Source organism: Blastomyces dermatitidis (assembly GCF_000003525.1).
Source record: "Blastomyces dermatitidis ER-3 genomic scaffold supercont1.5, whole genome shotgun sequence".
Taxonomy (NCBI): Eukaryota; Fungi; Ascomycota; class Eurotiomycetes; order Onygenales; family Ajellomycetaceae; genus Blastomyces; species Blastomyces dermatitidis.
The window spans coordinates 4,943,419-4,964,951 of NW_025544778.1; the positions used below are offsets into that span (position 1 = coordinate 4,943,419).

Genomic DNA, 21,533 nt, shown 5'->3' on the forward strand with positions numbered 1-21,533 from the left:
GCTATAATAGAATAGTCTCAATCTGCAAAGATTTTATCTGAATATCATTCACAGTGATTATATATTCTAGGAAATTAATTCAGCAGACACTGAAGTTATACTTTATAAGCTTAATATGCAGTTCTGTCTCATCTAAGATCTTCAATACACTTTATACATACTCAGTATATTCTTTCTTCTTCATAAAGTACATCATCACATCATTCAGATATATTATCATGAAGATATTCAGATATGCATGAAGTGTTTTATTGATGAAAGACTGAAATGTCATAGAAGTATTAGTCAGATTAAAAGATATCACTAGATATTCAAACAATCTCAGTGTAGTTCTAAAGACAGTCTTTCATTCATCTTCAGATTATATTCACAGCTGTGTATATACATTGATCATATTCAGTTATGTGAATATAACAGCTCTTATAAGATAGTTGATCACATTCTCAATCAGAGATAGAGAGTAGTGACTCTTTGTTATCTTGAAATTCAGATTGTAATAGTCTATATATAATCTGAGATCTTTATTCTTCTTCTTTACAAATATCACAGAGGCTTCTGCAGAGATCTGTAAAGATTGAATAAAGTCATTCTTCAGATTCTTCTTCACATAGGTCTGCAAGACCTCTGTCTTATAATAAGAGAGCTTATAGATTGATCTCTAGAAGAGTTTCTACTCTTCTATTAAATCTATTATCAGATTCTTCTTACAGTGAGAAGAAAGCTCAACTGTCTTAGCTGAGTTAAACATCTCTATGAGATCTTAATATTTCTCTGATATCTGAAGCTCAGTTTTCATGACTGCAAGGTTCTCAGACACTTATAAAGTCATTATATAGATGAGCTTGTCTTCTCTAATTAACTCTGCAGCATTAACTACTTCTATCTTCATAAGTAAGTCTATCAATACTGATTGAAAGTATAAACCTGACTCACAGACAGCTATATGCAGATTATGTCTTTGAAGTCATACAAGTCTTAAATATATGTTATCTATGATGTCTGTAATAATCACAGTTTCTGCAAATCTTCTCCAGATTTTAGAGAGATCTTATAATTCAAAGATAACTCTTATAAGTCTCTCAGCTCTCAGATCTGAGTTCTCATATTCTGCTTATTATAAGAGCAGGTTCTCAGTCTTCATCTTTCAGCTTATTCACTTCATAAGCTTTAGAAACATCACAGTAATCTGAGATTCTGAGTTCATCAATACTTCTTATACTTGCAGAGTAGTAGCACTACAGTGCAGTCTCTTCTCATAAGTAAGCATTTTCATTGAGAGAGTAACAGATTCAGATGTCAGCTTCAAGACTCTTAAGAAGACTGTTGCTAACTCTGTCTGTAACTTCTCAAATTTCTATTTTAGTTTATCTAAACAGTTTGTGTGAAGATGTTCTGATTTAGAATAGATAAAGCAGAGTTTCTTTTTCTTAATCTCTCTATTATACACTCTATTTATGAAAGCTTGTAAAGCTCTCTCTCTCTGCTCAGCAGTCAGATACAAATCTCTTTATATCTTGTTATCTTTTCTCAGTAAATCTGTTCTTTGTTGTTCTGATTCTTACAGAGCTAGTTGATAATTCACTCTTTATAAGTCTATAGCTCTCACAGTGATCTGTAAGCAATGAATAAGAGTCATCAGTTTCTTCAGAGTCAAGAGCTTAGAGTCTTACTTAATGAGCTTGTTCTGTATGTCTTTATTCAGCTTCTTTATAAATATTATCATTCAGATCTTATTTCAGAGCTCTGTTTTCACAGATCTTAATTTATATCACAATTTTATGAAGTGCTGTGAGTAGTCTTTATCAGATTTCTTATCTCTTTTTCTAATATTGATAATCACAGCTCAGGTGTTCTCTGTCTGACTTATGAAGTCTCTTAATTTATTCTCTAAATAGGTCTTGAGAACAGATCATCAGAATCTCTTATAATTATTCTCTAGATAATTCAGTCAGTTCTTGACTTCAGTGTAATAGAGATCTGTCATTATATAGATGACAGCTTCTTCATCTTTTATATCACACAGTCAGACTTATGAGTCAATTTCAAATACAAACTTATAAAAGCTTTTATAGATTGTAATTCAATAGATGATCTTAAGTGATTATAACTTGAGAAAGTTTCTTTTCAGTTCACAGATATCTCTGAAGATCATGTCTAGAGACTCAGTTTGAAAGTGTTTACAGACAGTAAGCATTTCTTGTAGAAAAATAGCTTGATTTTATAAAAGATGCTCAAGAATGTTCTTCACTGAGATTGATTTATTCATAAGTTCAGAGAGTTTCTCTGTCACAGATGCAGAGAATGATGTTCTGTAAGTGATTAATAAGTTCTCTGAGACTTCTTTTATGAGAGTTATTCATGATTCAGATAGCTGCTTCTGAGTGTCTGCAGTAGAGTTTACAGAGATTGAAGTATATAAGTTTCTAATTCTTTCAGTTATAACAGACAGTTGCTGACTGACTGAGCTTGAAATGTAAGAATAAGTGCTCACAGACAATTATTTAGGTGTTTGCAGCTTGATGTGATATGTACTGTTAACTACTAGAAGTGTTCACAGTAGAAAGATAAAATGTAGAAGTCAAATATATAATAGCATTCAAGCTGAGTTATGAATAGTATTTGTGAACTTCAGTCTATATAGTTGTGTGTAGCCAAGGGCCGCTAGCCCTATTGATTACATGAGAGATAGGAATAGAGGTAAAGAATCTGCGAGAAGCGGGATTTCTTACATCTTCACTGTTAAAGTCTTTAATATTAGTATCTTTGTCTGTTAAGAAGTTAGTACTGCAGTACTGCAGAGAAGCATGCTATAGAAGAGTATAAGAGATACTTAAAGTATTAACTTATTAATTTATAAAATATCTCAGTTATCTGCTTCAATTGAAGTAAGATTCTCTTCAATTAGTAATTAATCTTTATAATACTTTTAATAGCAGTACTGATTAGACTGACTGTGTGATTGTGTCTGAGACCAGAACCAGATTTTTTGATAGTCTCATTATCAATTCGACTGATCCCATTACACGGTTTTAACATTAGATAGTGGTCTCATACTGTCTCAGTGAGACTTACTGTCTACTCTTGTCACATTTTTCAAATGAGACCATGATTTTCACTTCTCAATTTAAATTATTTTTATTGCTTTAAATGACTTTAAATCTCATTTGAGTGTTATCAAAAAGTGTTACTTTTTAAAAAATTAAAAATAGTCTAAAAAAAACCTTAAAATGTCTAAAAATAGTAACTTTATGTCAAGAATGGAACTAAATGAGATCAAATGAGATCACTTTCTCATTTTTTTCAAGTCATGGTTTCATTTTAAGATCTGATATATAGTCACTTTACATGTTTTTTTGATAGCCAGTCCCAGCGGGATTCACGCCAAGAAATGTATGAGATCAGACCAAATGGAATCAAACATGAAATTCATGGTTCTGGCGGCCAGTCTAGTACTGATTAATCTCTTCTTAAGATCAGTTATTCTGAGATATTTTTTCATCTCAGAGATTCATGCTTTTATCTTCTTTTACAGATAAGTAAGAGAAATCTCTTCAGTCTTGATAGAATCTGTTAATACTTGAAGGTCTGAGATTCTTGCTCTGTACTACTTGAGTATCTGAGCTTCTTATCAGAGTTAATATAACATCTTCTTACAGAGTAGATAATACTTACAGAGAGATAGAAGTTATTATTACAGATACAATAAAAATAATAGACATAAGAGAAGAGATAAATATATAAAATCTCTCTCTTCTTCAGTTACTTAATACAGTGTAGATAAGTAGTAATACTAATCAGAGACTGCACTAAAGTCTTCTCATAGAGAGAAGATAAAGAAACTGTAAGACTCTGCAGACTTAACTCAGTAGTATTCTAAGCAGAGCTCAGACATGCTGTAAGAGAGAAACTATGAATTAAGCTTCTCAGAGTTACTATTTCTGAAATCAAGCTCTCTCTGAAATTCTCTCTGAATGATCACACAGAGTTATACATTATTATATTAACTGAGAGAAGAAATGATATTACAATGATAATAAAGAGAGTAGAGAAAGAACTGAATATAAATGAATTAATTAGTAGAAGAGATAATATCTCACTATAAGATATAGTAACTACTGCTATAACTGTAAGAGAAGTAGAAAGAGAAGAAGAAGAAGATATAATAATAAGAATAATACTTTCATAGTCTGTTAACACTGCTATCTTCATCTTTAACTGAGCTTTCTTAACAGTCATAGAAACTGCAGCTGCATTATAAAGATATTTATTACTTACTAGAAAATATCAGAATAAGTCTCTTATTATCTTTCAAGAATAATGCTTTTATACACTCACTATTACAGATAAGAGAAAGAGAAGAAAAATGTATTATAGAGAAGAGAATCTTTTTAAAAAATTCTATCACTACTATTAGCTTTATCTCTAAAATACATCACTTTTACAGAGAATTTTATATATAGAATGAAATATGATAAGAGATCTATAAGTTACTTATTAACTATATTTCTCATATCTTAAATTAATATATAAGAAACTCACTTATTATATATTTAATTTGAATGAAGATGAGAAAAGAAAGATCTATATAGTTAGTAGAAAAACTCATCTATTTCTTTATACAGTATATATACTATTAATCAGTTGATAATTATTACTATATAATAAAGATAACTTCTAATCTGATAATCTTAAGAGTATCAGAACTAGACTGGCCGCTGAGACCATGAATTTCATGTTTGATCTCATTTGATCTGATCTCATACATTTCTTGACGTGAATCCCGCTGGAACTGGCTATCAAAAAAACATGTAAAGTGACTATATATCAGATCTTAAAATGAAATCATGACTTGAAAAAAATGAGAAAGTGATTTCATTTGATCTCATTTAGTTCCATTCTTGGCATAAAGTTACTATTTTTAGACATTTTAAGGTTTTTTTTAGACTATTTTTAATTTTTTAAAAAGTAACACTTTTTGATAACACTCAAATGAGATTTAAAGTCATTTAAAGCCATAAAAATAATTTAAATTGAGAAGTGGAAATCATGATTTCATTTGAAAAATGTAATAAGAGTAGACAGTAAGTCTCACTGAGACAGTATGAAACTACTATCTAATGTTAAAACTGTGTAATGAGATCAGTCAAATTGATAATGAGACTATCAAAAAATCTGGTTCTGATCTCAGACACGGTCACACAGTCAGTCTAATCAGAACTATACTCTTAAAGAGAAGAGTATTATTATACTTCTGACTATATTAAGACTCTGTTATAGTTTCACACAGCTTATTACTTTTATATAAATAATTTCATTTATTCTACAGATTATCTGAACACTTAATAATATCATTCAGATATATTATAGAAAGATCTGATTAATAAATATAAGAATCTCACTTCTATACAAGATTAGCAGATTACTCTTTCTTAATAGTGAGATATCACTGAGATATCACTTCAGCTATTCTCACTTATGAAATGAGAGAAAAGTATTCACTTATTATCTATATAAAATAGCTAGATACTGATTTCTTATTAAAGAAGTGAGTAATTCATTTTTCTTCTACTGAAATATATACAAGAGTTACTGTATATTTTATACAATCTTCTTAGTATACTAAGTATTATATCTGTGATATTCTTGTAATAACTCTGTAGTCTATGAGCTCACTATTTAAGCAAGATGATTAAGCCTACTTATACAGCTTCTTAAACAACTATCTCTATATAATGTCACTGACTAGTTACTGCTTCAGTTCCGTCATATTATAAATATATAATAGTTAACTTTACAGATATAGAAAAAACTCTGAGAACTAAAAGTTCTCAGATAGATATTATAGTCTCTGACTACATACATCTATAATTAAAGAATAATAATAATAATAATAAGAAGAAGAATAATAATAATAATTATCAGCCTACTACTTCTACAGTAGTTTATTTATTCATTTTACTGTTTCTTTATTTTCTTATTCTTCAAATTCTTATTAGTTCTTCATAAAATCTTTGACAAAAGACACTACTATTTTTGTATATAATATTTCTTCTCTAGTTATAGAACTGCTCTGCTGAGTTATAAATATCTACTTAATAGAGTAGTAATTAAGAGAGGTGTTAAATTCTCTCTCTACAAATTAACTGCTTCTATATAAGTAAGATATTCACTGATTACTTAGTATATTTACATATATAAAAGACTGCACAATAGATAGATCTTAATAATATAATTAATTACTACATTATATTATCTTTATTAAAAAGAGAATTTTTATAAAAGCTTAATATTTTTCTTCAAAAAAATTTACTGTATATAATTCATTTTAAAATTTTTCTATATTTCTTGTTTTAATATAATTGAAAGCTTTAAACTCTTTTTTTTCTTATATTTTTTTAAGAAATTTATTTTAACAGTTTATTTTAACTTTTTTAATATTTGAAAAATATTTATTTTTAATAATTTTAAACTCTTTATTAAATATTAAGCTGTTTTTTCAATTTTTTTTAACAGTAATTAATTCTTTTCTTTTGAAAATAATATTTTTATTTTATTATAATTTAAAGTGGTCAGAGAACTTTTTCTTGGAAGTATTTTCTTTAATATTTATTAAAAGAATAGATATATCAGATTTACTTTATTTTTAAGTATTTTATTTGTAATATTTTAACTCAGATTTTAATAAAGCTCACTCTATTTTTCACATTTCAGCAGTTTTATATTTTTTTTAACTGCTTTTCAATCAGCTTTTTCAAAGTTATAGTGATTAGAGAGAAGAGGATTTTCACTCATTTCTTTTTCACTCAGTTTAATATCAAATTAAATAACTTCATAACTTGATTCTGATGTCTCACTTCAATTAATAAGCCAGTTTATAAGTCTTTTTTTAATTAGATTTTGTGACATGAAAGTTAAATCTATTATGTTAGCCTGGAGAACAAGCATTCCAGGAATTCAATTGCGTCATGCTGGAATTGACAGTCTGTAAACTCTGTATACAGGAAATTGACTCCTCTGGATATACATACAGCTCTCCAAAACCGCTGTGAGAAATGGCCACTTACCCGTGGTCGAGGAGCTACGAAATCATGAACAAACCGATCCGGATTTCGTGTCTGATGAATATGGGCACACACACCGCTGTATCTGGCAGCTTCAAATGGCCATGATGCCATTTTGGGGCTTCTCGTGGGGCGTGGGGATGTTAACATCAACTGCGGCGCGGTAGCCCCTGCCGCGTCGTAAGAGCATTGACCTCGCCTTTGCAGCCGCTGGGGGCCATGAAGCTATAGTGCAACGTTTGCTTCGAGGGGCTGCTGGTGCTGATGCCAATGGGGAAGGTCAGGTTGCCCCGTGGCCCACCCAACACCGGATCCGAAAACGCCTCCTCAGGTGCCCATGTCAACAGCCCTCATGTTTCAGCGAGCTTCTCTCTACTATCTGTCGCTGCGGAGAAAAAGGCTTCAGGCTATCACACCTCTTTTGTTGAGCCGGCCCGGAATCGATGTTAATTTGCATTCACCGTTACGTTACAGTAGCCAGAGGGCAGCCTAAGACCCACGGCCGGCCATGGCGAAATTGTACTTTGTTTGCTACGCCAATGTTATGAGGGTGGAGATGATGATATTGACGGGACAGTGGTCGTTGAGGGTTTTCAGAACCCCTTGACTGCGCTTGACTGTGCAGCTGCCGGCGGCCATGACTTGATTGTTAAATTGCTTCAAGACTGGGCTGTATCACAAATGGGGCAAAAACTGACCATCTACGGAGTACCTCTGCACCGACTGATGAACCATGAAAACTCAATGTAATTAATTTTACGGGTATCCTACGGACTTCAATGGCTTTATGATCATTTTGGCCTCAAATTATGAATATCACGATTCCCGCGTCTATAGTAGCCAAATCAACATTTCCAATCCAAATAATCTGGGGACGTAACTTACGTGAGGTGAAAGGTATATGAACATTGCCCAAATGTTCATAGTAGCTACATAATAATGTATGAATGTAGTAGTAGGTAGGGCTGGGCAGGAAAAAAAAAAAAAAAAAAAAAAAAAAGGGAACCTATATTGAAACACGTCTTATTGGTAATGTAATAATATATGTAAACAACAAGAAAAGAAAAAAAAATATATGCAAAGTAAAGGAAAGAAGGGGAAAAAAGAAAGAAAGAAGAAAAAAGAGAAAGAAAGAAAGAAATAATCGTTCTCACTTTCAATCAAAAATATATTTTTTCAAATTTTTTATTATTACCAAAGAAAGCGCCCCTAATTTTCTCCACTCATGACGCCTGGAGAGGGGAAGGGGAGAGGGAGGTGAAGAGAGTCAAATAATATAACACAGGAGGTGGGCAATGGGGGAGAGGAAGGAGAGAGGGGGGGGAAGAAAATAAGGGAGACAAAGTGGGTAAAAAGTTAACTACTGTTCCTTCTTAGCCGGGGGGCTCTGGATGTGGCCCTTGCCCGTGTAGCCTTCACTGCTGATACCAGTGATGGGGTCCATTTTCTCTCTCTGTGCGTGGATTAGTACGATATGGTTTGTAGAAGGAGTTGTTGATGACGCACCTTGGCATATTCATTCGTAGCCTCCTGCCACTCCCTGGTCATCGTCCTGGGCGGCGGGTTGGCGAACGCGCGCACGGTGAAGAAGAAGGCGGCGGAGATGACGAGGTATTTCATAACTTGCACGAAGACGCGGAGGCCTTCGCCCTTGGGAGTTTCGGCGCGGGGGCCGTGGGGACCGAAGGCGATGTAGTAGGCTGGGAGAGGTTTTTGTTAGTATTTGTGCATATCATATATAACTAAGGTTTGAAAAACGTGGGGAGGGGATGGGAGGGAAAGCAAGGGTGGCTGATATGGCATCAATTGAACGCTGGGAGAAACGATATAGACATAATCTCCTCGGAAAAACCGGCTTGCGGAAATTCCAGCCCAAAGCCCAAAGCCCAGAACAGGAAAATCAAAAACATGATAAAAAAAAATTAAAAAAAAGAAAAGCAAAGTCGAGAACAGGAGCACATACCCGCCTTCTTCTCCTGCAAGGTCATTTCATGCCAATCAACCTTCATCCGATCTCTCAGCTGCATCCACAGCTCAGCCTGCTCCTGCGGCGGCATGGCCTCCCAGCGCTTCTCAATGCCAGCCAGAGTCGGGTTGGCAATTGCATGCTCAGCGGTGGTGGTAGCCATTGAGCGGGTCTGTTGGCTCTTGTTGGCCATCGAGCAATTGCTGCTACGGCGATAGGAGTAGAGGCATGCTCCTATTGTCTGGCTGGAGGGGGATTGGCGGTAGGCACGGGCAGTGGTTGCTGTTGATCGGGCTACAGAAGCGAGGCTTCTGGGCAGCGCTGTGCGGAAGGACATTGTCTTTGGGAGGGGCCCGGGGAGGGGAGGTATGTCAATGGTACAGAGGGGGGGGATTGGTGAAGGGGGGAGGGCCAATGGCTGGCAGATGGATAGATATACAGCAGAGCGGAATGGGGGGAGAGCAAACAGAGCGGTTCCACGACGGCGCAGAAGAAGTTGTTGATTGACGATGAAGTTTGAAGTCGACGTTGTGGTCCCAAACGGGACGGTTAGGTAAGCAAGCGGGTTGGTGCCGGGAACGGGAAAGGCGCCAAGCGGCTGCTTCCGAAGCTGAGTCAGCGGGAGGCTGGCTTGCCATGATCGTACGATCTGCAGGAAGGACACACAGGCCAGGACAGGGTGATTGATGGATTTGTATTTATTGTCAACGATATGGAACTGGGTGAGTTGGGGGATGGCTGAATATATGGATGTATGGGATATACGGAGCACAGTGGGAAAAAATACTAAGCGCAAACAAGAAGAAAAGAAAACACAGGCTCATGAAAGAGATGCCAAAGCATTCACGTCATAAACTGCGAGCAACGCTGGGGCTCCATCGCCCAGTACGAATCCCATCCAAACAAGTTCAAGTTCAGCTGAGAGGGATAATGAACAAAAACGAATCAGAGCGTGGAACGAAAACAGTACATTTTATGTGTATGCCCTTGCTTTGCTTGTTGGGGTTGGCCTGACATCATCCAACGTGGCCCCCTTCCCTTCCTCTGCTCCCATTTCCCACGCCTTTGCATGATTTTAACATACATACACATTCTTCTTCCCTACGTCGCGGTATCATTTTCCAGTTCCATTTCCAGTTCTTTTTTATTTCCTCCCCCCTCCTTTCTCTCCTTTTGCCTTGATATCTCTCCCTGTTCCCTTGATTCCTTCCTCCCACCGTACTTCACCTCTTTATCAAAAGACAGAGTAGCAACGCAAGAGCAAAAAAAAAAAAAAAAAACGGAAGACAAGGAAAGACGGAAGTTCGAAATTAGAGTATCTATTTCTTCACGCTAATCTCCTGCAGGTTCTTCCACTCGAGCTCATCCTTGTCGTCGGCGTGGATGCTGACGTGCGGGTTCAATGCGTTCTTGAGTGTTTCTCGTGTGGTGGCGTAGATCATGGACGACTACGTTTTTAGCTTAATTAGTACTTCCCAGGGGAAAAGAATAGGATCATGAAAAAAAAAAATTATTGTTTCGGCCGGTGGAATTACTCACGAAGGTGGGTGTGTCGCTGGGGACCCAGGAGATGAAGATAATCTTTTTTCTATCAAGCGGGTAGATCAGATATGTCAGCTCTACATCATGTACGTACATGTACATAGACAATTCGTCTTGCTTTGAAGGAGAGCGATAATAGACTAACCGGATCCCATCGCTTCCAAGATCGAACTTGCCATCGTACAGCGCATACCGGGGGGCGGGTTTCCCCTTGCTATCCTTGGACTCGATCAGCTTGGTGCGGAAGGCTTCATAGTCGTCATCCGTCGACGAGTCTTCGACGACGATTTCCGTCTTGTCGTCCGAGATCTTGAAGATGATGTATTTCAAGCCTTTGAATCGCAGTTCGTTGGTTGCGTTCATGCACTCTGAGCCTACTCTCACTCTGTACTTGGGGTATTGTTTGCTTTGCGTTAGCATATGTATTTTTCGTCTTCTTGGCAGAATTGGTCAAAACATAAGAACCAGGGTGGGTTATGTGTTATATCGACAGATATTGCGGTAAGCTTGCATGTTGCCATTTCTGACAATGGAAGGGGGGGGGGTCATTCTTGGAGTATGTTTCTGGGTGTAGACCAGCAGGACGATAGATGAAACGTGGAAGTTATTATACGACAGGAGAGAGGAGGTTGTAGCGCAAGCGGAGAAAGAACGAGGAAAATAGCCAACATACCCGGAGACCTAACGACAACAAAATACATGTTTCATATCAGCAACTTTATTCCACTCAAAAAAAGAATGCCTCAGCAGAAGGACAGAGCCAATCCCTTCTCTCTCCCCCTCCTCCTCCACTTACCGACATGATTGTACAGTTGGTGACGCGGATGGGATAAGATGTGGCAAGTTTATTGTATTCGTGCTTAAAAGCAAGGAGGCTGAGAAAATTACGGAGGGGGGAAAAGCGGGCTTCGTTCGGGGCGTGAAGACTAGATGTTGATAGATAGATCGAGAGCGGTTAGCAATCTCGTTGCGGAAGTGTATAAGATATTTTGTGAAGAATTTGTGCAGGTGGTATGTTATTGTGTTTGCAGCCAATGCCATCACGAGACAATGGCCAAGGGGGATGGCGGGGCGGCGAAGATAGGGTGGTTCAGAGAAGCCGGTTGTTTTGATGGCGCTACCACGGCGAGAAAGCACATACCCCTATGTAACGCAGAGGAGGAGATGGAAATCGAAAGGGGACGAGAGGAGGAGAGGCGAGCGGGTAGAGACGAGGCGAGAGGATGAGGAGCGGTAGATAAGTGTAGATGAGAGGTGTGTAGAAGAAGCGATGTTTGGCGGATGATGGATGGATGGATGGATATGGATGGATGGAATGGATGGAATGAATCGAGGGGCTGAGGGACGCCTTTTTGTTGGTGGGGTTGGGTTGGGAAGTGGGTGGGTTGCCATGGCATGGCGGCTGCGGCTGCGGACACGCACCCGCTGCTTATCGACACGACCCATGCATTGAAGAACCTTGGCAGCCTGGTATGAAATGTGTCCAGTACGGAGTAGTAGCAAGAACAGGTACCCTCCACAACATGCCTACTATTCATTCCCCCTTTCTTGACACAGGGCGCAGGTATCAGGATTTAGCCAGTCAATCCATCAGTCACTTCAGTAATTACTGATGCCTGAAGTTTCGTAGGCTGCATCATCCTTTTTTTTTTTTTTTTTCGAAAATCCGGAGTCTACAGGGCCGTGGCAGCTACCCACACCGCTGTCGTCATAAACACGACAACGGGTGCGTCATGACTAAGCCACATATCAGAACAGAAATATTATCTGTTGTGTATCAGAATCATCAATTTTGAATTTGCGTGACATTCCTTCCAACGGTAAAATAAGTAAATAAATAAATAAATAAATACGGAGTACATGAATAGAAATATAAAGTAAAATCCAAATTTTAAAAAAAGTCACCGGCTGTTATAACTACCTACCCGGCTCGCGATTTGCCCCTCCGGCGGATTGTGGAGGGCAGAGGAATCTTAGTTCGAAGACTACGTAATAGGAATGAATCTAGCAAAGAAAAGAAAATGATGAAACCGAAAAAAAACTTCAGAATAGAATCACTTTTTCAACAGTAAAAGCAGATTCAGCATGCATATTTCGATATTTTATCTATCCTGGAGCTATCCTAACAACAGGGAATAGGCGCGTTGGGTGTGATAGCGGCGTGCGCGATGGTGAGAGGAGTGGAGAGGTTTCTGTGTGTACCATCTGTCTCGTCTGTTCCTGGCTGTGATGGGTTGGTGGGGAGGAAGGGTGCACTGAGAGAATGAAGATTCGATAATGTCATGGGACAGAACAGACGAGACGAGACGGAGGGAGGTGAAATTTGAGGAAGGAAAATGGCGATAAATATATAAATATAGAAGTAAACACACAAAACACCAACCGATGATACAGTAAAAGTAATATAAGACAGGCACGCATAAAATTACATGAGGAAATAATGGAAAAGGGGAACCAGAGAACATGGCTAATCAAGACGCACAATCACAAGGAGATACATCAACAGACAGGATAGATTTTCGCTCCCTCACGCACACCATACATAAAACATAATCATACAATGAAAATGCCAAAAATGAAAAGCCGCCTGGGAAGCTCAGCCAGGTGGTTATTTTTATTGCCTGGCCAAGGCAAAATGGTATCGGGTGACCTCAATGGGGTAACCTGGGAGGAGCGCTTTAAAAACGATTTGTGGTTTAGAACATACCACCACCCATACCGCCCATGCCACCCATGCCAGCTGGAGGAGCAGCAGGGCCCTTCTCCTCTGGTGCCTCGACAATAGCCACCTCAGTAGTGCCCAGAAGGGACGCCACACCACTCGCATCGACAAGTGCGGTGCGGACAACCTTAAGGGGATCAACGATACCAGACGCAATCATATCGACATACTCGCCCTTGGCGCTATCGAAGCCTTTGTTGAAGTCGCCGGCGAAGTCATCAGTGAGTTTGCCGACGATGACACTGCCTTCCAACCCAGCGTTCTCCACGATGGTGCGAGCAGGGCGGGTGATGGCGGTCTTGACAATGCTGACGCCGAGCTGCTGGTCGAAGTTGTAGGGCTTGACGGAGTCGAGGCCATTGGCGGCAGCTTTGACGAGGGCAGTGCCACCACCAGGAAGGATACCTTCCTCGACAGAAGCGCGGGTGGCGTTGAGGGCGTCAACGACACGGGCCTTCTTTTCACCGACTTCGACTTCAGAGGCACCGCCGACTTTGATAACAGCGACACCGCCGGAGAGCTTGGCTAGGCGTTCTTGGAGTTTCTCCTTCTCGTAATCGGAGGTGGTAGGGTCGGCGATAACACCGCGGATCTGCTCGCAGCGCTGTGCGATGGCGTCCTTGCTACCTTCGCCGTTGAGGATGATGGTGTCCTCCTTAGTAATGGTGATGGAGCCGGTGGAGCCGAGCATATCGGCGGTAGCCTTCTCCAGCTTCATGTCGAGCTCGTCGGTGAAGACGGTGGCATTGGTCAGGATGCCGATGTCGCCGAGGATGCTCTTGCGGTTGTCGCCGAAGCCGGGTGCCTTGACGGCGGCGACCTGGAGTTGGCCACGGAGCTTGTTGAGGATGCAGACAGCAAGAGCTTCACCCTCAATGTCCTCAGCGATGATGACAAGGGGTCGTCGGAGGGTGGTGGACGCCTCAAGGGCAGGAATGATGTCCTGGACAGCGGAGATTTTCTTCTCAGAAAGGAGAATCAGGGGCTTCTCGAACTCCACTTTCTGCGCCTTAGTGTCGGTGATGAAGTAAGGGGAGACGTATCCACGGTCGAATCGCATTCCCTCGGTAACCTCTAATTCATCCTCGATAGTCTTCCCGTCCTTGACGGTAATCACACCTTCCTTTCCGACTTTCTCCATGGCGCTGGAGATCAGCTTACCAACATGTGTATCGCCGTTAGCGGAAATAGTAGCAACCTGGGCAATCTCCTCCGTGGTGGTGATGTCCCTCTTGTTCGCCTGGAGGTACTCGACAACAGCCTCAACGGCAGCTTGGATACCTCTGCGGAGGTCCATTGGGTTGCATCCAGCTGCGACATTCTTTACGGTTTCGGAGAAGATAGCCCGAGCAAGGACGGTGGCGGTGGTAGTTCCGTCACCGGCAACTTCGTTGGTCTTTGACGCAACATCCTGGAGAAGACGAGCACCCAGGTTTTCGAACTTGTCTTGAAGGGTAACGGCCTTGGCAACAGTGACACCATCTGCAAATCCAGGTTTGTTAATTGGACGGGGTCGTCTTTAAAAAGATAAAAGAGAGTGCAGGGAACATTATACCCTTTGTGATCTTGGGGGAGCCGTAGGGAGATTCAATCAAAACATTTCTTCCCTTGGGTCCCAGAGTTGTGCAGACAGCCTTTGCAAGAGTGTCAATACCCCTAAGGAGTGCAGCACGGCCTTCCACGCCGAACTTGAGTTCCTACAACAGCCATTTCCATCAGCATTGACGCCTGGGTTGGATATTTGCCGTAGGACAGATTTCAAGAAGACATCCTCCGCAATTGACTGCAGTGAAATGCAATTAAAGCAGGAAAATCATACCTTGTGAGCAAATCTCTGTTGTTGCAGGCTCAAACCAGCTGGACGGAATCGCGAGAGGGGAGCGCGTGTGGAGGAGGCGGAGGAAAGGACCGAAGCCCTGGAGGTGGAAGAAAGAGCTCGCTGCATTATGTTGGTATTTGGAATATATTAAAGCTATAATATAGCGAAGGAACAAGAGACAGCGCAACAAAACCCAGGAAATCGCGCGAGACAAGAAGGCCAGAGAGGAGGAATTGAATAAGCGAAGAGGTGAAGGGAGCGAGTGAAGAAGCAAAGAGGAAGAAGAGAAAGATGAAGATGAAGAGGAAGATGAAGATGAAGATGAAGAGGAGGTTGTAGAAATTTTAAATCCTTTATTTTTTTTTTTTTCTTTTGGAACATTCTCCAGGTTTCTTGGCGCTTGCCCTTTTCGGCGAGGTGTGGAAGGAACTAGAAAGGTCATGTGATCTAGTGAGTCAGCATAGTCACGTGGACGTATCGCAACCCAACCCAAGGAAACAACAAGAGATATTAGCAGTGGATGGGTTTGTGAGTCCTATAATGAGCAAGTAGCTATATCTCACCCCGAATGTCACCAGTGGAGGCTGTTAGTTGGAACGAGTATCTCCTACAGCCCATGCAGTCTCAAGGCTGCGGTAAAGAGCGCGCACCTTCCACGCAGTCCAGCAGGGCAATTCTGCCACTTTGGACTCACCGTATATGATGAGATTATTGGTTTCGTGTGAACAGCAGATAATGGCTTTGATCCAAGGGCTTTTACCCAAGCTATCGACGAGGTCAAATAGGCATCTAGATCTCTCAGTCGAAGCTCCAAAAACCGTCGTTATCGAGGCAAAAACTGTCGAAAACAAGGCTCGGGAAGCGGGGTTTCGGAGAAGGATATTTGTGTCTAGCTGTAAACATGGGAACCGATGTTATGGGCTCTAGAATAGAAAAATTTCTGGGCTTTATCTTTCCTACGGATGATTCGTTATATTGCGAAGACTGTATGCTTTTGGATCTCTGGTCGCTGTAGCTTTGATATGGAACCCTCAGAGCTAGAGAAGAGTCTTCTTGTCCCATTTTTGTCCTTCCTAGCAAGCTCATAACCCCACGATGTAAGTGAATATGGGGACGGGAACAGCTTTAAAACCAATACTCTAGACTATTGATGCAAGTGCTCTTTCAGGGCATTCTTGCTTCCTTATATACTGTCTTCTATCAGGCATGTAAATCACTCACTGGTGCTCTTCCCATTTTATCCAGTCAATGAGACTCTAATATTGTAATTACTAGTGGTAAAATAATTATTTCCATGTTACAGTAAAGTGAATTCAAGAACATTCCACCGGAAACGCACGCTGGTGGCATAAGAGTAGAGGAAGAGAGTGATTGAGGAGAGCAAGAAAAGACAGTGGGAATAAAACCAGTTTCCTAATTCTAACACGAGTGATTGACACCATGGCTTCAGAGCTCTAAAGTTCCTAATCCCCGGACAAGCTTCTTCAGACTGGATTGTACAGTTTGCAGCTCAACGGCAAATGCATCTTTAGCTTTCTCTTTCATACCACGACGCCTTTTCTTCCATTGACTATTTGTTGAAACAGTGGACAAAGATTTCGTAATCGATGCTCGTCCAATATCCACTATCATTAGAGCTTTGACAGATATCATTCCGTATAATGTTCCGCGGCTTTGCATCCCCGTGAAGAATCCCTTGTTGATGAATTGCCCGAACAGAGCTAGCAACCATGGTAGATGTTGATGGGCTGAGGAAGCCCATAATAGGCTTTCCCACTCAGCTGAGCAGGAGCATGTGAGTGTGTACCTTCTTCCATCATAGGAGTACAGGGATTTCGGTTCAAGCTCGACAACACCGAGGCAGACAGGTACGTGGATACCCTGGATGGCGAGTAGCTTTTCTATATCCTGCGTTTACGCAACAGGGGCTTTATGTATTCACTTGTAGCCCCTTTGGCAACTAGAGTGAACCCATGGGAGGAAAGGCGCACTTCAGTGCACCGTAGCTTCCGGCCTTGTTGAATGGACAACAGTCCGCATCATATCCGCGATCAGCAGCAACCTGGTTACGAACGAGGCCCAAGAAGCGCCGTTTTGATGAGGTTCTTCCATTCTTAGTCCGGATCACCGAAGCTCTTCCCCTCACACCGGACGTTAGAGGAGCTGGGGCAGATGCTCTGCGACAGAGGTTTGGCTTCAATGCCGCGCCTCGCATACCAAACACGAGTACGTTCATCAAGGAATTTGTCAATACCTCCTAATAGTTTCTTCTTTTTGTTCTCATCCATGATGATTGCCGATACCGGTGTGGTGTCTCTTGCCTTCACCTTCTACCACTCGTCATTGTGGTGCTCGAAAACGGAGGTCTTCCTTTGAATAAGCTTCAGGTACACGTTACGGCATCCATCAAAGAAGTCTCTTAAAATTCCGCGGGCTCTCTCAACGCAACTCCTGAAGATATCTACCCGCTCGGACACGCCCTCCTTCTGTAGGCACTGGAGTCGAAATAGGCGTTGTATATGAAAGAAAAGTATCCTTTCCAGCGCGAAAGGTGTAACGCCTTTTTCTTGTACTTGCTCGAATCTCCATCGGTGAATGCTCTTCTATGCCTGCTGTTGACGCTTACAAGAGATGAGCGAGCCTTATTGCAAATGGCGGGATGGAAACCCAGGCTCATTGCCTTGATGTTCGCCCGCGTCGAACGGATGTAAGGGTTCCATTGCTTAACTTTTTGCTGAATGTCTCTTCGGTTCTGTGAAAAATCTCCCGAGCCGTTTAGGTTCTCTTTGCCCCATGCCACACAGGGGCCTTTTCTTCGATTTTTCCATTAGTCGACGATCCAACCTACATTTATGAAGATCAATCAAAAGGACTCGCTTGAGCTCATCATTCCATAGCATATTTTCCGGTCGAAGGTCCCCATGGATGACCCCTAAGGCACGAAACTCCTTCTTTGACTTCAAGATTTCCTGTCGCAGTGTCGGCCACTGCTCAAGCTTTGCGATGCTGTCACCTCCCCAAGCCATAAGTAGCATATGGCGCACTTGGCCGAAACCATGTAAAAAGTAGGTCTTCGCCAAATTAATAGATCCGACGAAGACAGTGGTAGCCGCTCCTTGAACCCTCTGAAGAATTCGATATATTTCCGCTTCACCTGAAACTTCCGTCCAGAGGGTAGAAGTTGTCCCTTTAGCAGCTACAGTATAGCCGTACTCCGCACAGGTCAGCTTAAATAATGACCCGTACGCCCCACGATTACCCAGTGGCCAGCAGTTATGGTCAAGATTATGATCTAGCTGCTGGTTCAGCAGGCGCAGTAGGGTTGAACCGTTGATATGATGCCTTTCAACTTTTTCTCCATGCTGGTGTCGTGTCACATTCGGACAGTTGTAGTCCAAAAGGTCACTGGAGCAGAGGCCGAGCAGGCACCGCTGAGTGCAAAATTTCGCTGTGTTCTGTTGGAAACGGCCTCCTTGTGCATTGTGTGAATCAGACCGACCAGCCCATTGAGTCGGTGGAGACGACGTAATCTGACTAAAACCTCGCTTACGGCCAGGTGCCATTTGATTTGAATCAGAATCAGAAGAATCAGTCGATTCCATGTGACGACCCAAATCGGACGGCGAACATCCGGGCTGAGACCGAGTGGGCATGCGACGGCTCTCAGGGGGTGACGTAGGGGACGACGGTAAATACTCGGATCCCGTATACTCAGAACTGGTGTACTCAGAATCTGGAGGCACCTGTCGCAATTCCTCTTCCGGTATCTCGGAAAGGGTGTAGTCAAAGCTAGTCTTCCATATATGAAGCTGCGCCCGCGCAGCATTCCGCCAGTTTTGGTCACGGGGAGCCGAACGAAAACTCATCAGGCAAAGACACAACGCCCTCGCGAGTGCGGTTTTCGGTTGGTCGAAGGCCCGGCTATCCTCTGCTTTCAGATCCAAATTTGGCTCGCACAGGTAATAGTAAAGGGTACTAGGGTCCTCGTATGGGATATGAAGGAGGACAAGTGCCAATCCGTTGGTCAGGTATGCATACGGAATCCCATCTTCTATCATGGTGTGATAATGCTGGGTCACCGCAGATCCCGATATGTGTTGTGCGTTATACTTCAATTTTTCTTTCTCCTTAATTGGTATGGTCCGTGGCTTGACAACGGTTTCCCAGAAATTCATGGGTCGCAGGCCCGTTCGAAGATTTTCCACAGAGAGCTTGTGAGGCGGCTTATATTCCACTGTTGTGAGTAGGGTGCTCATGTTGTTGTCCAACCGGTGGATGCAGAACTGGTCCGGTCTGGCACGTTGAGAGTCGGATTGATTTGTATAAGCGTCGTCCAGGGAGTTGGCATGATTTTCAAAACGAACTCCATCACCCAGACCAAACTCTTTTTGAGCCTCGGGTATTTTGCATAGCTCATCAATTATGTCCACAATGTGATCTTCCACCGCTAGACGCTCATAAGTTTCAAGATCCTGCTCGCTACTGAGTGGGCGATGACTTATGCGTCGGGAAAGCTCTTCTAGGGCTATATGAGGCGGAAAGTGGCGTGGTGCAGCGCCTCGAACGGGCTCTAGGTAGTTACAGACGGAGGTGAAGATATCTTGCTGCTTGGCTGGCAAATCTGCCCATTGAAGAAGATTTGTCGGGCAGTATTTCCCCTTCGGTTGCGGTATTGTGCCCTTGGTAGAGCGGGATGAAGCTGCAACCCTCAACGGAATAGAGAGGAGGGTATGGCAAGCACGAATAAATTCGGGAAATGTGGTTGGTAAGTTGCGCTGTTCTGCAAGTCTGCGTCCCTCTTCTGCGCGTTTTCGTCCTTCCTCCGCAAGCTTGTGCCCCTCTTCCGCGCGTTTTCGTCCTTCCTCCGCAAGCCTGCGCCCCTCTTCCGCAAGCCTGCGCCCCTCTTCCGCTTGCAGAAAAAGAGCTCTGTAATCAGATGAGCTGTTGTCGGCCATTGGGGCTCGGTGTTTGGAACGGGCTTCACAATCGCGTTTTCGCTGTTGAAGAGGCTTGATTGCATGCTCTGGGGGATTGTGATGGTTGATCTCATTAATGTCGGAGAAGCTAACTAGCGAGCGAGATTACCTATATATCTAGGTACATGTCTGGATCACGTGCACGCAAGGCAACAGCGGCAGCAGGCAGCAGCTGTGACAGCAGGCAACAACTCTCTTTATTATTTATGTCTGTAAAATTTAGTCAAAATTAAGAAAATATTTATATAATTTTATTCAATAATTTTATTAATCTATCTACTATTTTTCCCCCCTTCTTTTTGAGTTAAAATACAATTAATCAAAATTATATTGTACAGAGTAAAGTAGCCAGAGAAGAGTTAGTTAAATAGTCTCAATATAAATATTGCTGGTGTTGAGGATTGGCGTATCTACGGAGTATACGGATACGAAACGCTCTCGCGAATGAGGTCATCAAGTCACTTTGTTAGCGGCAAAAAGAGCGAAATCTCCAGAATCAAAATAAACCAGACATACCTTAACCTGCTGCTGTCTGAGCATGCGTCCAAAAGGCCCTAACCTACCTTTCCATAGGTGCTAAGGATATGTTTCTCACGCTCAGAGAGTGGTTAAAGGCAACAGTGAGCATGCATCGTTGGCCATATTTAAGAAAAAGTGGGCTTAAGTTACTTCATTCACTATGAGGTTCTTTATTCTTTTTCGAGTCCCATTCCAAGAAAGTCAGTCCATGGCCAATGTCAAGCTTCCCAATGGGGGAACTATTTTATTTACCTCATTGAGACCGCGACGGGCACGATCCGATCAGGTGACCGGTGAGCCGAACGTGCAACTTTCTTATCTCAGCAAGCTCAGACGCTTCTGTTGGCCCTTACGGCCGTTGCGGTTAGCGATCCCACTAGATCACGTGACCCACCACTATATTATGTTCTTGTAGATAGATCTATCAATACAACCTTTAACTATTCTACAGGTTATAGTCTGAATAGTATGTTTTTCTTTTAAGAATATTGTATCAATATTTTTTTAACACAGATAGTTCATCTTTTTTGAAAAGACTCTTACTCTTTATTAAAGATATTTCATTTTCTCTGAATCTATCAGTTAGTAGATTTATATACTTTATATTTTTAAGAAAGTGCATTCTTCATTGTGAAGAATATCACTTTTTTTTTTTTTATATATATCTAGAAGAAGCAGAGTTATCTTAATATAAGTGATATATCTGTTACTTCAGAGTTCAGCTTAAGACTCAGAATTATACACTTTACTAAATAACTTATTAATAGAATAATTACTCATTATAAAAAGACTTCTGACTTATAAGATAAGACTAAGATCAGTTTTTATCAGAGTATGAAATTTAATGATAAAATAACAGAGAAACTTCAGAATAAAGAATAACAGAGTTAATATTTATCTACAGAATCTATTTATTTCAATCTATTAA

General features: G+C 41.3%; 5 protein-coding genes across 5 annotated transcripts; 1 reads left to right on the plus strand and 4 right to left on the minus strand.

The window, feature by feature from the left end:
• Positions 1-7,052: 7,052 nt before the first annotated feature.
• Positions 7,053-7,811, plus strand: BDCG_05594 (uncharacterized protein; the record flags this gene model as incomplete). Its single annotated transcript, XM_045421284.1, has 3 exons — positions 7,053-7,142; positions 7,229-7,340; positions 7,543-7,811. The coding sequence occupies 3 exons, from the start codon at positions 7,053-7,055 to the stop codon at positions 7,809-7,811; spliced, it is 471 nt and encodes a 156-aa protein (XP_045277202.1).
• Positions 7,812-8,421: 610 nt separating this feature from the next.
• BDCG_05595 (cytochrome c oxidase subunit 4) lies at positions 8,422-9,364 on the minus strand (the record flags this gene model as incomplete). The annotated part of the gene is made up of 3 exons (XM_045421285.1): positions 8,422-8,514; positions 8,568-8,761; positions 9,025-9,364. The coding sequence occupies 3 exons, from the start codon at positions 9,362-9,364 to the stop codon at positions 8,422-8,424; spliced, it is 627 nt and encodes a 208-aa protein (XP_045277203.1).
• Positions 9,365-10,346: 982 nt separating this feature from the next.
• On the minus strand, positions 10,347-10,932 carry BDCG_05596 (cofilin; the record flags this gene model as incomplete). The annotated part of the gene is made up of 3 exons (XM_045421286.1): positions 10,347-10,475; positions 10,567-10,615; positions 10,715-10,932. 3 exons carry the CDS (start codon positions 10,930-10,932, stop codon positions 10,347-10,349), a joined length of 396 nt encoding a protein of 131 aa, XP_045277204.1.
• A 1,489-nt stretch (positions 10,933-12,421) lies between these two features.
• Positions 12,422-16,288, minus strand: BDCG_05597 (heat shock protein 60, mitochondrial). Its single transcript, XM_045421287.1, has 3 exons — positions 15,111-16,288; positions 14,847-14,988; positions 12,422-14,773 (listed from the first exon to the last, which is right to left on the minus strand). The coding sequence occupies exons 1-3, from the start codon at positions 15,234-15,236 to the stop codon at positions 13,266-13,268; spliced, it is 1,776 nt and encodes a 591-aa protein (XP_045277205.1). The 5' UTR covers positions 15,237-16,288; the 3' UTR covers positions 12,422-13,265.
• A 782-nt stretch (positions 16,289-17,070) lies between these two features.
• BDCG_05598 (uncharacterized protein) lies at positions 17,071-20,148 on the minus strand (the record flags this gene model as incomplete). The annotated part of the gene is made up of 3 exons (XM_045421288.1): positions 17,959-20,148; positions 17,737-17,918; positions 17,071-17,367 (listed from the first exon to the last, which is right to left on the minus strand). Exons 1-3 carry the CDS (start codon positions 20,063-20,065, stop codon positions 17,071-17,073), a joined length of 2,586 nt encoding a protein of 861 aa, XP_045277206.1. The 5' UTR covers positions 20,066-20,148.
• Between the last annotated feature and the right edge of the window lie 1,385 nt (positions 20,149-21,533).

Excerpts from the sequence above, each read along its gene's own strand:
- BDCG_05597 (XM_045421287.1), bottom strand. The coding sequence starts at position 15,236 with ATGCAGCGAGCTCTTTCTTCCACCTCCAGGGCTTCGGTCCTTTCCTCC. Across the intron at positions 14,989-15,110 it reads AACAGAGATTTGCTCACAAG|GAACTCAAGTTCGGCGTGGA; the intron begins GTATGATTTTCC and ends TGGCTGTTGTAG. Across the intron at positions 14,774-14,846 it reads CTCCCCCAAGATCACAAAGG|ATGGTGTCACTGTTGCCAAG; the intron begins GTATAATGTTCC and ends CTGGATTTGCAG.